General features: G+C 41.4%; 1 protein-coding gene across 1 annotated transcript in view; it reads left to right on the forward strand.

Annotated features, from left to right (window-relative positions):
- Positions 1-11,735, forward strand: part of LOC124170904 — a 45,818-nt gene extending 34,083 nt beyond the window's left edge. Inside the window, exon 3 of the mRNA XM_046549950.1 lies at positions 11,295-11,735. Coding sequence (XP_046405906.1) covers positions 11,295-11,542 — 248 coding nt within the window. The 3' untranslated portion in view covers positions 11,543-11,735. The remainder of the gene's footprint in view (positions 1-11,294) is intronic.
- Positions 11,736-12,807: the final 1,072 nt, after the last annotated feature.

A 12,807-nucleotide genomic window follows, 5' to 3' on the forward strand; every position in this document is an offset into this window, starting at 1 on the left:
ATGTAGACGAATAACTGATTAGAAAGAAGACGTTTAAATTTCAGGAAATTGTATTGGCAAATTATTTATTGTAAACCTACGCTTTTTTCTGACCACTTCCTCCACTCGTTGCACTATGTCTTCCGTGGTAACAGACTTGCGCCCTTACCCCCCTCCATCAAGCACGTCAGTTCGGCCATCTTTAAATTTCCGGCACCACTCACGCACCATTCCATCACTTAAACAGATTTTTCCATGCACGTGGAACATTCTTCGGTGCATTTCTGCCGCACAAATCCCCTCTCCTTGAAGAAAACGAATAACACTTCGCAATTCAAACTTGCCGGGAGAATCAATTAAGGTAGCCATCTTTATGTGACTGTAGCTCAACACAGAATGTTGTCTTGAACTAGGCAATGACGGATCGTGTGGTGGGGGAGATGAAAAAAGAAGTGCTGCACATTACGATAATCCTGTCGCACGTCTGATTGCTGTGCGAATCAAACGGAGGTTGAAAAAAACGGCCCTCGTACATTACCTAAGCATATTCGCAATGGTTTAAGTATACCGGGAGCAGCCACGGTGATAACTTTTACGGGAGTCACCCGCAATGGACAAATTCTGCGAAAAATATTGGGAAGGTGACTTTTGCAATCCATTTTTAAGGTCGCAATTAATTTACCAATATCTCTTACCAACTACCAAACGTTCACCTATTATTGTAACATTTTTTTAATCCTTCACAAAATTTTCACCATGTCAGAGATTGTCACAAGCGTGTACCAATACTTTAAAATTTACAATAACATCCTAATTGAAAATATTATAAACCATAGTGAATTAAAATTATCATCCAAAACAAATAATTTTCGTAATTACCCTTAATTTATATAGTTTTGGGCTACAAAATACTCATGGCAAGATGATATTTTAAATATAGAAAAGTTATCACAACCAACAACAGTGCCTTGAAGGTATTGAAAATAATTTTAAAATCGCCAAGAAATATTGGACAAGGATTCTCGTCATGTTATTAATCTGCGAATGTATTCAATTGATAAAAAAATCGACCATATATATATTTAAAAATTTACTAATTAACATGAGACATTCGGCGTCTACAGTTTACATGCACGTTCAGGTTTGGAATCGTAATAGCAATGCATTCAATAGTTATGAACGTATTGTATTCCAATGGAGATTCTGTAATGGGGGCGTCCATTGATCACGTGAGATGATTTTGGGGATTTTTTAACTCTCCCTTTTCTGAGATATCGTGAGATTTGGCTCGACCCCCTCCCACAAATCTCCCATGAGATTGTTCAAAATGCGTATTTTCAATGCAGATACGTTAATCTATGCTTCATTGCGTTGGAATTATTTAAAAAATTGTTTAATTGCTTTTATTTAAAAGTAAAAAGTATGTAACCTACCGTTTGCTCACTTGTAACATATTCACTTATTACGGCTAACGGCTATTATAAAATATTATTCCATTCCAAATAGTTTAATGTCCTATTTATTCAGATTTTAATTTATGGCATGAGTTAATGTGTCGAAATATGTTCTTACCAGTGGCGCAGCGAGGGGGGGGATAAACCCCAATTTGGGGGACCCCCCAGAGCTCAGAGAAATTTTTAATTTAATCCATTTTACTCAGTTGGATTGATGTTACTAATAGAATAGTGTACGGATGAATAAAATATCCCTCAGTAAGCCGTAAAACTCACCATTTTTAACCATTTAACTTATAATTCCGCAATTAATCTCGCACCTAACGCTTATCCTGGTGGGTATACTATACCCCACACACCCCGGTATTAGTTGCCGCTTAACCCCCCCACCCTTAATTCCTAGCTGCGCCCCTGGTTCTTAAATCGTTTCTCTACTACATGCCACATTTAATAATTGTTTCTTGCCTTCTGATTGTAAAGGCTGCTCCCAGAGGCATATGAGTTCATTTTCTTCTACATCTACATACTACCACGTTAGCCGCCTAAAAGGCGTGTGGCGGGGGGTGTTAGGACACCAGCCGTATGCATATAAAAAGGAAATGTTCCAACAAAACTGCGCCTAGCATTTATTATATTCCTTTATTGTGCGAGGGTAAAATGAATTCCCAAACCTCTCCGTTTGATAAAATATTTCTCTCAATTGATCGTTTCTGTCGGGCCTAGAAATGCAGTGGGGCTCGAATGTGATGTTCTCTGTGTCACACTTAAAGATATCTATTCTCGAATTCTAAGCCCAGCGCGCAGCCTCCGAGTCTCTTGCGGCACCCAACTCAATTTGTTCAACATCCCTGATACGCTATCTGTACGCCCGCGGCAGTTTTTGACGAGTCGCGCAGATTTCGTTTGTACTTTATTAGGTTCACGGATTAAATCTTTCTTCACCGGATCCCATATGCTCGCTGTATATTCATGGTATTCCCACTGTCCCTATCTGGGATTTTTCTTCCTCATAGGAAAATCCTTCCGGGATGGTGGCAGAGAAATAGCTTTGCTTGGTTTCGCTAGATTGGGCCTCCTTTGCTTCCATAGCACTGGAGTGTTTTATCCCTCTTTCCCTCCCTTCCATCCCTTTTCCTTTCCCTGGAGGCGCCGGCGGGCTCCGATCGCGATGGCGTCTCCATCCTTTTTTCCTTCCTCTCTCCTCCCCCTCCCCGGGATTCCTGGCGTATAAGCCCCTGGCTTGGTTCCGGGCCCCGGTGCGTTGTACCCTCATCAGGGTTCGCCTTGAACCCTGAAAGTCTTTGTATATTCATGGTGTGGCCGAAGGATTGCGTAATAGTACCTCTCCTTTACTTTTTCGCCTGAAAATCTTCCCGTTATAGAGGCATCCTAACTTATTCAGGACTCAGGCACAACATTTCGTATTTGTGCCCCACTTTAGGTTCGAAGTTATCGTAACTCCCGAGGGCTTCATCAGTCGCCTTTATGTTCACACCCCACAGTATATACATTTATGGGGATAGTTGGACGACCTCTGCAAGGAATACGCGGCCGCGGCACGCCGTGAATTTGCTCAGATTATCCCATTTACGGCCAAAGTTGCGAAAACGCAATATTATATAGAAATGCAAAAAAATTGAATTTTGCGGATTCTCTTCATATAGAATTTGCTTTTTTCGATAAATATGAGGTTAAAATGATTTTAGTGAGATAATATTGGCATTTCATAAGAATTTCTGTATTTAAAAAAATACTAAAAATATGTCAACTATCAAGTCACCTGATACGCAAGATAAATGTTTTTCTAGGAGTAACCATTCCCTTTATTAAGTGTTTTATTCGTCCATATATTAGTCAAAATTTCAATTACTAGATATTATAGCTTATATTTCGTCGGGAAGTCAACATTAAGTGAAAATCGGATCGAAAACATAACGTTCCGTTTTCGCAATTTTGGTAGAGTTAGGTATCTAAAGGAAGTTATGCAACCCGCATCGTCATATAATGCCATCTCGTAGGAATGTGGCGTTTTTATTTGCCAGATATAATCCTACGTCTTTTTTGGCACGTATTTTACAGATATCGTCATATTAGATGATTCCTCCACTTAGGAGACAACTCTGCTTTTTGAAAATGAGTTCGATGAATAGCACTAATACCTTTTCTTTTGAAAGACGACCGCTCTAATAATTCACTGCATCTGATTTTTCATCCTGTATTTCAAAGGTTCCGTCAATGTCAAAATCTATATTTACGTCCCCAACCTCATTTTCAAAATATATATGAATGTCCGAAATTTGTGTTGATCTCGGCCAGGGCTCATGAATCCATCATGAGCCCTGGCCGAGGACCCCCAACTACCCCGCACCGCCCCTGACTACCCGACCAGGTTTTCTGCAATTCAGAACAACTTTCAAGGTCTCACTAAGCTACTGAAATGTGGGTCGGTTGATATTGAATTGAGTTTGGAGTATTGGTTCAGCGTTCCATAATGAGCATTGACAAATTTCACGGAGTCACACCTGGAACGATTTCTTGCAATTGCAGATGTGCACTTTGTGGAGAGCCTTTGGGGCGGTCCAATCCGGAGCTCAAGATTTTTCCTCGTCCTCCACGACGGCCTGTAGATTAGCACGAAGCTTAAGTATCTTCATCTCAGTAAAATTCCCAAAATTTAACCCTCTATACAAACAAAATATAGGTGGATATAGTCTCTCCTCTTCCTCTAACCCGTATTGCATACATCATCCATGTGTGATCTGCCACTCTATGCACGGAGAGCTTATCACTGTTACGGGGCGCCACGGAAAATGTTTCTACTGCTGGAAAATGCGAGTCTAACATCATCATAATTCTCCAAAGATAAATCCCGAAAATAAAGCAAAAACTTCATTTCGCTGATGAGTGGTTATATCCGCGGCACACCAAAGATGAAACTGCTCAGAAGCAAAAGGCCCATGCTTTGTGAACTGTGTACAGTATGAACTAGAGGACCTGCCTCTGAAGCCCCAGAGAAGTCTTAGTATCCTGAAGCATAACATTATTCCAGCTTGCAGCGATAATCGCACAGCGGACTCGTGCCACAAGGAACCTTAGGTACTTAAGGCCGTTTTACACGGAAATGCGTAGTATAGAACTGCATTAATTTCTAAAATGGCGTGGAATTGCGCGAATCTATGAACGAAATTAAAACAGAGGCTATTTTGCAATCTCACGTCCACGCATTCTCTCATGTGTTCTTGTAATTCACCGCTTTACACGATGCAATTTTGACTGCGCCGTCGTACACACGTCAGATTGTGCAAGTACGTGCTCCGTGTAAAACGGCCGTTAGACCGTGAAACCAGAACTAGGATTCACTAGGATTTGGCTGCACTTACCACAGGATACGTCTAAATCCTACTTTCATGCAAACATAAAGGCCGCTTTACATGGGGCACGTCATTGGGCAATCTGACGTACGTACGAAGGCGCAATCAAAATTGCGTCGTGTAAAGCGGTGAATTGCTAGAACACATGCGAGAATGCGTGGCTGCGAGACGGCAAAACAGCCCCTGCTCCAATTCCAAGCTCGCATTCTCGCAATTTCAGCAATTTTTTTCGATAAATGTCGCAGTAGTAACTGTGAATATTATTAAGAATACTCTTGTGAACAGAGTAAAAAATCCCCTAACTTCAACTTAAAAATAAATATCGGGTGTGAAAATGACAAGTGACAGAGTATGAGGGTTCCAGGCGAACCCTTCGAAGGATACAACACACCGGGACCGGGAACCAAGCCCGTGGATTATACGCCCGATCACCCGGGGAGGGGCTGGAGAGGAAGGGAAAAGGGAAAGAGGCGCCACCGCGATAGGAGCCCGACGACGCCTCTGAGAGAGGAAAGGGACGGGACGAGGGAAAAACACCCCAACGCTATAGAAGCGAAGAGGGCCCTACAATTAGCGAAACCATGCATAAGCCATTTATGTGCGAGCGATTTTAGAGGGTTTTCCTATGAGGAAGAAAAATCCATTGATCAAATCCCTAAACTTCAACTTAAAAATAAACATCGGGTGTGAAAATGACAAGTGACAGTCAGAATTCGACCCTGAAGCACGTATCACTCGCAAAACGCCGTAAGGGACACTAATGAATCGAATATTACGTAGCGGCTTCCGGCGAACTGAGGGCAACGAACGCACGCAACGTATTTCACTTGTTCTTATTATCAGTTGTTCCCAGCCATTGGCTGTCTACTATTTATTTCAATTTTCGTTGTTTCAAGCTAATATTCAGTCATAGCATATTTGGTCGTAACTGGGGCAACAGACTCAGTGCCAGCGCTCCCCCCTTCCTCTGCCCCTCCTCCCGCACGTTGAGTCTCGCTCACAATCAGTGGCTGAATGCGATGTAAACGGGAGAATGCTGCTGCCGAGGAGAACGCAAAAATAGCGTGCATTGGTTCGCCTGGATTGACTTACAAGGGGAGACCACGTAACTTGCTCCGCATTTTTCAATGCCGTATTTTTTATGGTATTCGGAATGGCGAATACATCTCTGAACTAGTAGTGGTTCTATTGAATGGGTCTTAGTTTGGCTGTAATTAATTTTCATGCGGTACATTTAACAAGCCTTATTTAATTCCAAAAGAGCGCCTCCCTCCAGATTGGTTAGTTGCTGTAGTGGTTAGCGTCGTCGACTCTCACCCAGGGGGCTTGCAATGGGGATTTCCTCACGGCAGTATATTTTGTATTCCTTGCGATAATCCGAAATTCGCTGGACCTTTTGCCCCTGGATTTGACTACAGCTTCGGTAGATCGGTCGCGTCCGCTTCTGTCTGCGTCGGCTCTTGGTGCCGTGAAGGCAAAGGATGCAGGTTGCTTCATGTGCCAACCTTCCAAGTTTTCACTGACCCGGCCCCATCAGTTAAGTGGGACTCGTGGGTGTCTACATATTATTGAAAACGATTGTACGCGGTCACCTCTTGTTAGTTCCGCTACTGTGGGGAGTATATTAAAATGGTATGGACTAAAATGGAGATAAAAGATACTCGTTTTACATGAATGCAAACGATTTTGAACTACGTCGTCATACACGCCGAAGCAGGCAGCTAATTTAACCGAAATTAGTGTTTTACCGTGGTCAATATTGCAGCGTGATAATTGTGACATTAAAAATTGTTACACTTAAAATAAGTATCGGTTTTTATTCTTCGGAAGCATTAAAATGTTATGTAGATAGAATAGCAGAGGCCTCAGACGAATCCGCCCAGACGTCTCTAGCGTAGTTTTTCGCCGAGGTATCCGGGAGCCTTAATTCCCTATGATAATCATTACCAATTTCGTTTCCTTGCACGAGACAGGTCACGAGCCTTCTTCCCCTCCTCACCGCGAATAGAGGAAAAAGCTGCTTGAATTAGCACATTAATAATACAATTCCTCGGATATATCCTATGACGGAAGTAAAGAGGATTACCAGCAATAATAATAATGATACCTTATATGATTACGTTGTGTTTTATATGTCAGTACACATATAATCGTGCGTCTTATAGGAGCTTGAAAATATGGTAGAACCGTTCGTTGCTTTATTCCAATTTCATTATATGGATGTACTCCGGCTGTTTCGGTGCAGAAGGAAGCTTTGTAGTTCTTCACTCACACGAGGCCATAGAACGAAAGTGTCATCGAGGTATCGAACGAACAATTTTGCTTCTTGTCATTAGCATTCATAGCTGCCCTTTCAAATTCCTCCATATGAGGGCCTAAAATGACTGGTATAAGGGGATAGCAACTGTCGCTCCTTCACACCGTCCGTATAATTTCCCGTTCAACAAAACGTAACAGTTCCTTAGTCAAAACTTCCACCATTTTCCAAATATTTCCAATGTCTTTTGGGAGGCTTTATTTTGGTAGCCCCATTGTAATTTGGTGGGCATCTTCAATAGGATATCTAGCGAATAAAGACGATACGTCAAAATTGACGAATAACTCTTCTCTTTTAACTTTGGCCTTGTTCATAACTTCGATGACATTGGAGAAGTTCTTCAAGTGTGTCGTAGTTAGGCCTAAGAACGGCCGCAAGTTGTTTATAGATGCCTCGCTAGCTGATGTGGCGGGGAATCAATGGCACTCACGATTGGCCTGTGTGGTAATCCCATCCTTACGTCTTTTGGGAACGCCGTGTCATCGTGGAGGTTTCAGGACCGACTGGATCATTGACCGTCTCACCTCGCGATCACTGCTTCGCAGGTTCTCTCATGCTCTTCTGAATTTTCCTGTACGACCTGACTTCAGGTCTTTGTAAGCAAGGTCGTCTAGCATTTTCGAGAGCCACCCCTTTGGCTCGGACGGAGGCTGTAGCTTCATTTGGTATCATCTGCTTACGTTCTTGTTTGTGACGGGTGGACTCTGAGATGATGGATGCTACTCCATGGTTTACCTTTTAATCTGCTTATCCCTCGTCACCGCAAAGGCAGTGGAGCTGCTCCTTGGAGCAGTAGTGGAGAGTGATTGGAGAGTGACGCACTCTTACCCTCACAATCAGTAGATCAGACCACGACCCATGGAGAATTCACTGCACCTTCTTACCTGGATACGACTCTCCATTTTCACAAAAGATGCTATCGGGTCCCTGCATGAAAGGTTGAGGTAGACAGAAATTTGAACTTCTTCTTCCTGAGTTTTTAGAATCTTCTACTACTTCCGAGCATATCCTCACCGAAGAAGTGGATAACTTACAATTAGTACAAAGACTTCCGCGGTTATTAAAAGGCCGCATTTTCTTCGGATTCAAAATGAACGTGGTCAAACCCCGAAGAAAATACGGTCACTTAATAACCGCGGAAGTTTCTGTACCATTATGGGTATTATATGATCACGATTTTCATTACTTACGAACAAAACATACTGGAGCGCCTAGTTATCTATTGGAATTAAGATACCAAATATGAAGTAATGTTCGAAAAAGTTGAAAAAAATATTCCCAGGAAAATAAAACTCCTAACGTCACCGCTTCTGTCATCCTCACAGCCTTCTTCTGCCTCTTCTCTTTTCTCCTTCCACTTTTCTCTCGACTGCTGCATTCAAATTCCTCTTCCCTCTTAAAATATGCCCCTTCCTCTTCATTGCAGTTCTCTGTAAGACTTTCCTCCCTAACTCTTTCCAGCACCTCCTCATTCCTCACTTAATCCATCCACTTGATTCTCTCCAGCCTTCTCCACACCCACTAGATAATCTTCGAAAACAATAATTTATAATCGCAACATGTAAAATAAATCGTCACATGAATGATAAGAATATTTAAAAATTCATGATTAAACAAAACTGAATATCGACTGAACACATAAAGTACAAAATAACAGAAAAAATATCGAAAAATAATTAATCAACGGAAACCTACGACACGCCGAAAGAAATAAATGAGCCTAAAATCAAAAGACTGAGCTTGTTGTTTGTGCCGTAAAGTCACTTCATTTTATTACGAAGCAGTTAAAGAAAGGGAATATCCTATTGTAGCAAAAAAAATTAACATACTGTAATTGGTTATACCGGCGAAATACCTGCTCTTATTCTTATAAAAATCAATTGGAGGCAAAAATTCCTGTAGTGACTTGGCAAAAGAATGGAAAAGTTTCCATTTTTTGGAACCATTCTATCATAAAAATTATCAGGGTGAAAATATCTCCAAAAAGCAGAAAACTGTTTCCAATGATGAATTCAATCGAAAATCCAGCTTAACAGGCACAATCGATTTCTTTAATCTGCTTTACTTCAAGTAAATAAATGCGAAAACAGCCATAAAATAGCAATATTTTCTCACAGAATAATTCAATGAGCACTACGATGAAAAGAAAAGTATAGGCGGTTACGTTTCTGTGTCTCTATCTGTTCAATGCATCACCAATTAACTAGGTAAAGTACACTTCGCATGAATTAAAGGGAATTGAAATGCGAGAGCAAAAAAAGGTTAATTTGAGGAATTTAAAGAGCAGAAAATGACGGATGACCAACGGCAATGGACGGTCCTTCACGACATGAGGAGGTTTCTGGTTATAATCTTTTCCCATTATCCAAATATAATATAAACAGCATCTTTACCGTTGAATTTGACATGCCCTCCGACATTCATCAAAGAAATATTTTGCAAAATGGAACATTGTCACTCTTCAGAAACATCCGAAAGGGCAAATAGAGTGGGAGCCAAAAAATGGCATTACTTCCAAGAGATGGATAGAATGAAAACTGATGATAGAAGCGGGGGCGGAGGGAGAGAAAGGATTGAGCGTCTCGAAGATGACGCAAGGATGGCAGGTGACATGCCTCACCAAATATCCAGCCCATCTCTGAAAGGGAACTGATGCGTTATGTCAGATCTTCATCGGGTGCTCAGCTCAAAAGACTGCAGAAGAAGAGTTGTATCAAATACAACGATTATTGCATCCGGAAAGTACACTAAATCTCAGCTATTGAGTAGTCTCAATCAAATGGTTAGGCGGATTAATTCTATCCATTCATTTGCGAGCATCACCTTCCGAACTCCACTAACTCGTAAAAAGATTTGTACTAAGGGCCAAGAATCGCGAGTAAATGGACTCAATCAATAGAACCTCTGGAGGAATCGACACTTGTCCTTCAACAGGTGCTTCTCGGGTGAGATTATAGCCGAATGAAAACGACTACTTATCATGAAGAGAGGCGCATGCGGTCAGACACATGAGAATCATTGGCGTCGAACCGCGAGAGAGGAAAGTAACTCATGCGACATAGACCTCGTGGTAGGGAAAGAGTGGAATGATGGCGCTCGACGGAGGCCAGCGCCACGGGCAAGAGCGGCGGGCGCGGGAAGACACGCGCAATGGATGCATTCGCTCTTCCGAAAGCACACCAATACAACGGGAGTGAATTTCCAGTAAAATACAAATCTCAAGTTTTTCGCAATTTTCGGAGCTAGTCTACCACAAGCAATATCTTGAAAATCCAGTTCAATACATGCAATCTTTCTCATTTAAATACAAAATTCAAGTTTCGAATTTCTGGAAATGCGAAGAAATTTCAGGGACTGTCTTCAGAGTGGGCTATAATTAAGAGTGTATCTCCCAAACATACCGGGGGAGGGAGGTTTGATTCCTCCCCCGCCCACTCGCTACGACCTTGTAGAACGATGACGTTTCACGGAATTTGTGGAAGGGGCCTTGAACAGGTCGAGTAGACCTCTCTTGAGCGAGAAGAGCTTCTTTGCAGCGGATCTTCGCTGAATCGAAGACCGGTTTCCCAAAATTTTGTTTTCTCATGGGGTGAGACCAAAGTCGTACAAAAATTACTAATGAGTAGATATTCTCCTACGAATTCAATTCTGACTCAATTTTAGACTACCATTATCGATTTCTGCCACATAATAATTTTTCACGGGTAAAGCAATCTCAGTAGGTACCCACTTAAAATATGATGTTATTGTAAATTAATGCTAACCGTTGAAGGAAATTATTGCACTAATTACCACTTAATTTCTTCAGGATTTTGATTTAACACCCGAAAATTAATGAATTGAGTCAGTTCAGAGGATGAAAATAAAACTCTTGCAGAAGAAAACTATCGACTGAAGAAATGATTTCCGCCATCGCTTGATTGAGAGAAAGGTTCGACTGAAATGCCAACGCTCTCAACGCTCGAATAGAAATTTATTGAAGCTTAGATCGTATTCGCTGAGTCGAAGTAAAAACCTATTTCACTTCAAGTTTAAATTAGTAAAAAAATATCCCCACGAGCCATTAAAGGTGATTTTAATGACCATAACTCACCCCAAAGTTCAACTATTCAACTAATACTGACAAAATTATACAAAGTTGCTCAAAGTAATTAACTTTTTATTCCCATCCAGGCATCACACTCTATGAACTTCATGCTCCGTTAATGACGCTCATCACGAGAGACTTAGAAGAAGGTAGGATCAATCCCAAAAATCAAAAACGGGAACTTCTGAATCAACTTCAGGAAGTGCTGAAATGCTTAGAAGAAGCCAAAGATATACTGAAGTATGAGCCTGCAGGGTCTTCAGAAGCGGCAATGGCTACTGCTGCATCGGACGGCCTCAAGGAGCTGAAGAAATGGCTATCAACAATTACATGAAATGCATTTTGTGTTCTACTTATATTCATGCATTTTTTAGCACTGTAAGAGTTCAATTATAAAATAATGTATTCAGAGCCAATAAACAAAGCCGTGTAGCCAATATTGTCAAAATAATCTTGGACCATAACTTATAAATCCAAACCAAATAAATGAAATATATATTTTAAAGCCAAATAAAAAAATAATCAAAGGTACCTCATTCATTTACTAAAATAAAATTAATTATATGCCATTTTATTTCCAAATTTTGGTCTGCTCTCAATCAGTAGAAATAAATGTGTCCTGAGAGTATTTACGGAAGCTGTACAGATGGGTGGTAGGATGGCAGTTGGTCGCATCACTTGATGGATATCATTTACTGAAGGAGAACTTCATGTCCCATCGTTAAGCATGTCACCCCATCTTCAAGCTGTAAGTATCTTGGTTGAAATTATCGTGGTACTTTATGGGTTCTTGGAGGAGGAGGCGTTGGAACGTTCGAGGGTCACGCTTAGAGCGAAGGGGAGATTTTTAAGGTCCAGCTGCTCATTTCTAGGTGGTCTGGTCCACTGGTCAGGCGACCTAATTTTGGCAGACGTCCCGTCAAACCGTGTTGGGATTTAAAAGTGAAATAAGGGTTTTTTGTTTAATTGGCCACCTGCACACTGCCCGAATATTGCAGTTGCTCTCCCTGGAAAACTGTTTCCGTGGGAATCCAAAGGACCCTTCCCACGGCACCCAGTGCAGCCTCTTGGTCCAGAGAATCGTACACATACCCCAGAATTTCTGCCATCGGGGAGCAATCTCCAAGGTGCAGCCGGAGGCTCTGCTACGCTCCGGCAAGGGCTTAACGAATATCTTCCATAGCCAACGCTTGAATTTCAACTCTTTGGTGCCTAAACCCAATATTCGAGGCTTCGAATTACGAATTTAGTTATTACGAAGTAAATATTACATATTTAAGTATACCGGGACTAGCCACGGTGATAACTTTTACGAAGTCACCCGCAATGCACAAATTGTGCGAAAAATCCACATTTTTTATTTTTATCATAAATATGGCATTTTTATTAAGTATGAAATTTGAAATTTAATTCAATACTACCTTCTCGATAAATTATCTAACTATAAAAATGAATTTTTGCCGAAACAGTCAATTCTGAATGCACGGCCGTTTCTTCGAACGAGCGAGCGAATTTCTGGAGCCAAGAAAGGGAGTGTTAACCCCTCAACGCCCAAATGCGCCCCCAGTCCACTTCCTCATCTTCTTTATCCAAAAATCT

The sequence above is a fragment of the Ischnura elegans genome, chromosome X, assembly GCF_921293095.1.
Source record: "Ischnura elegans chromosome X, ioIscEleg1.1, whole genome shotgun sequence".
NCBI classification, from domain to species: domain Eukaryota; kingdom Metazoa; phylum Arthropoda; class Insecta; order Odonata; family Coenagrionidae; genus Ischnura; species Ischnura elegans.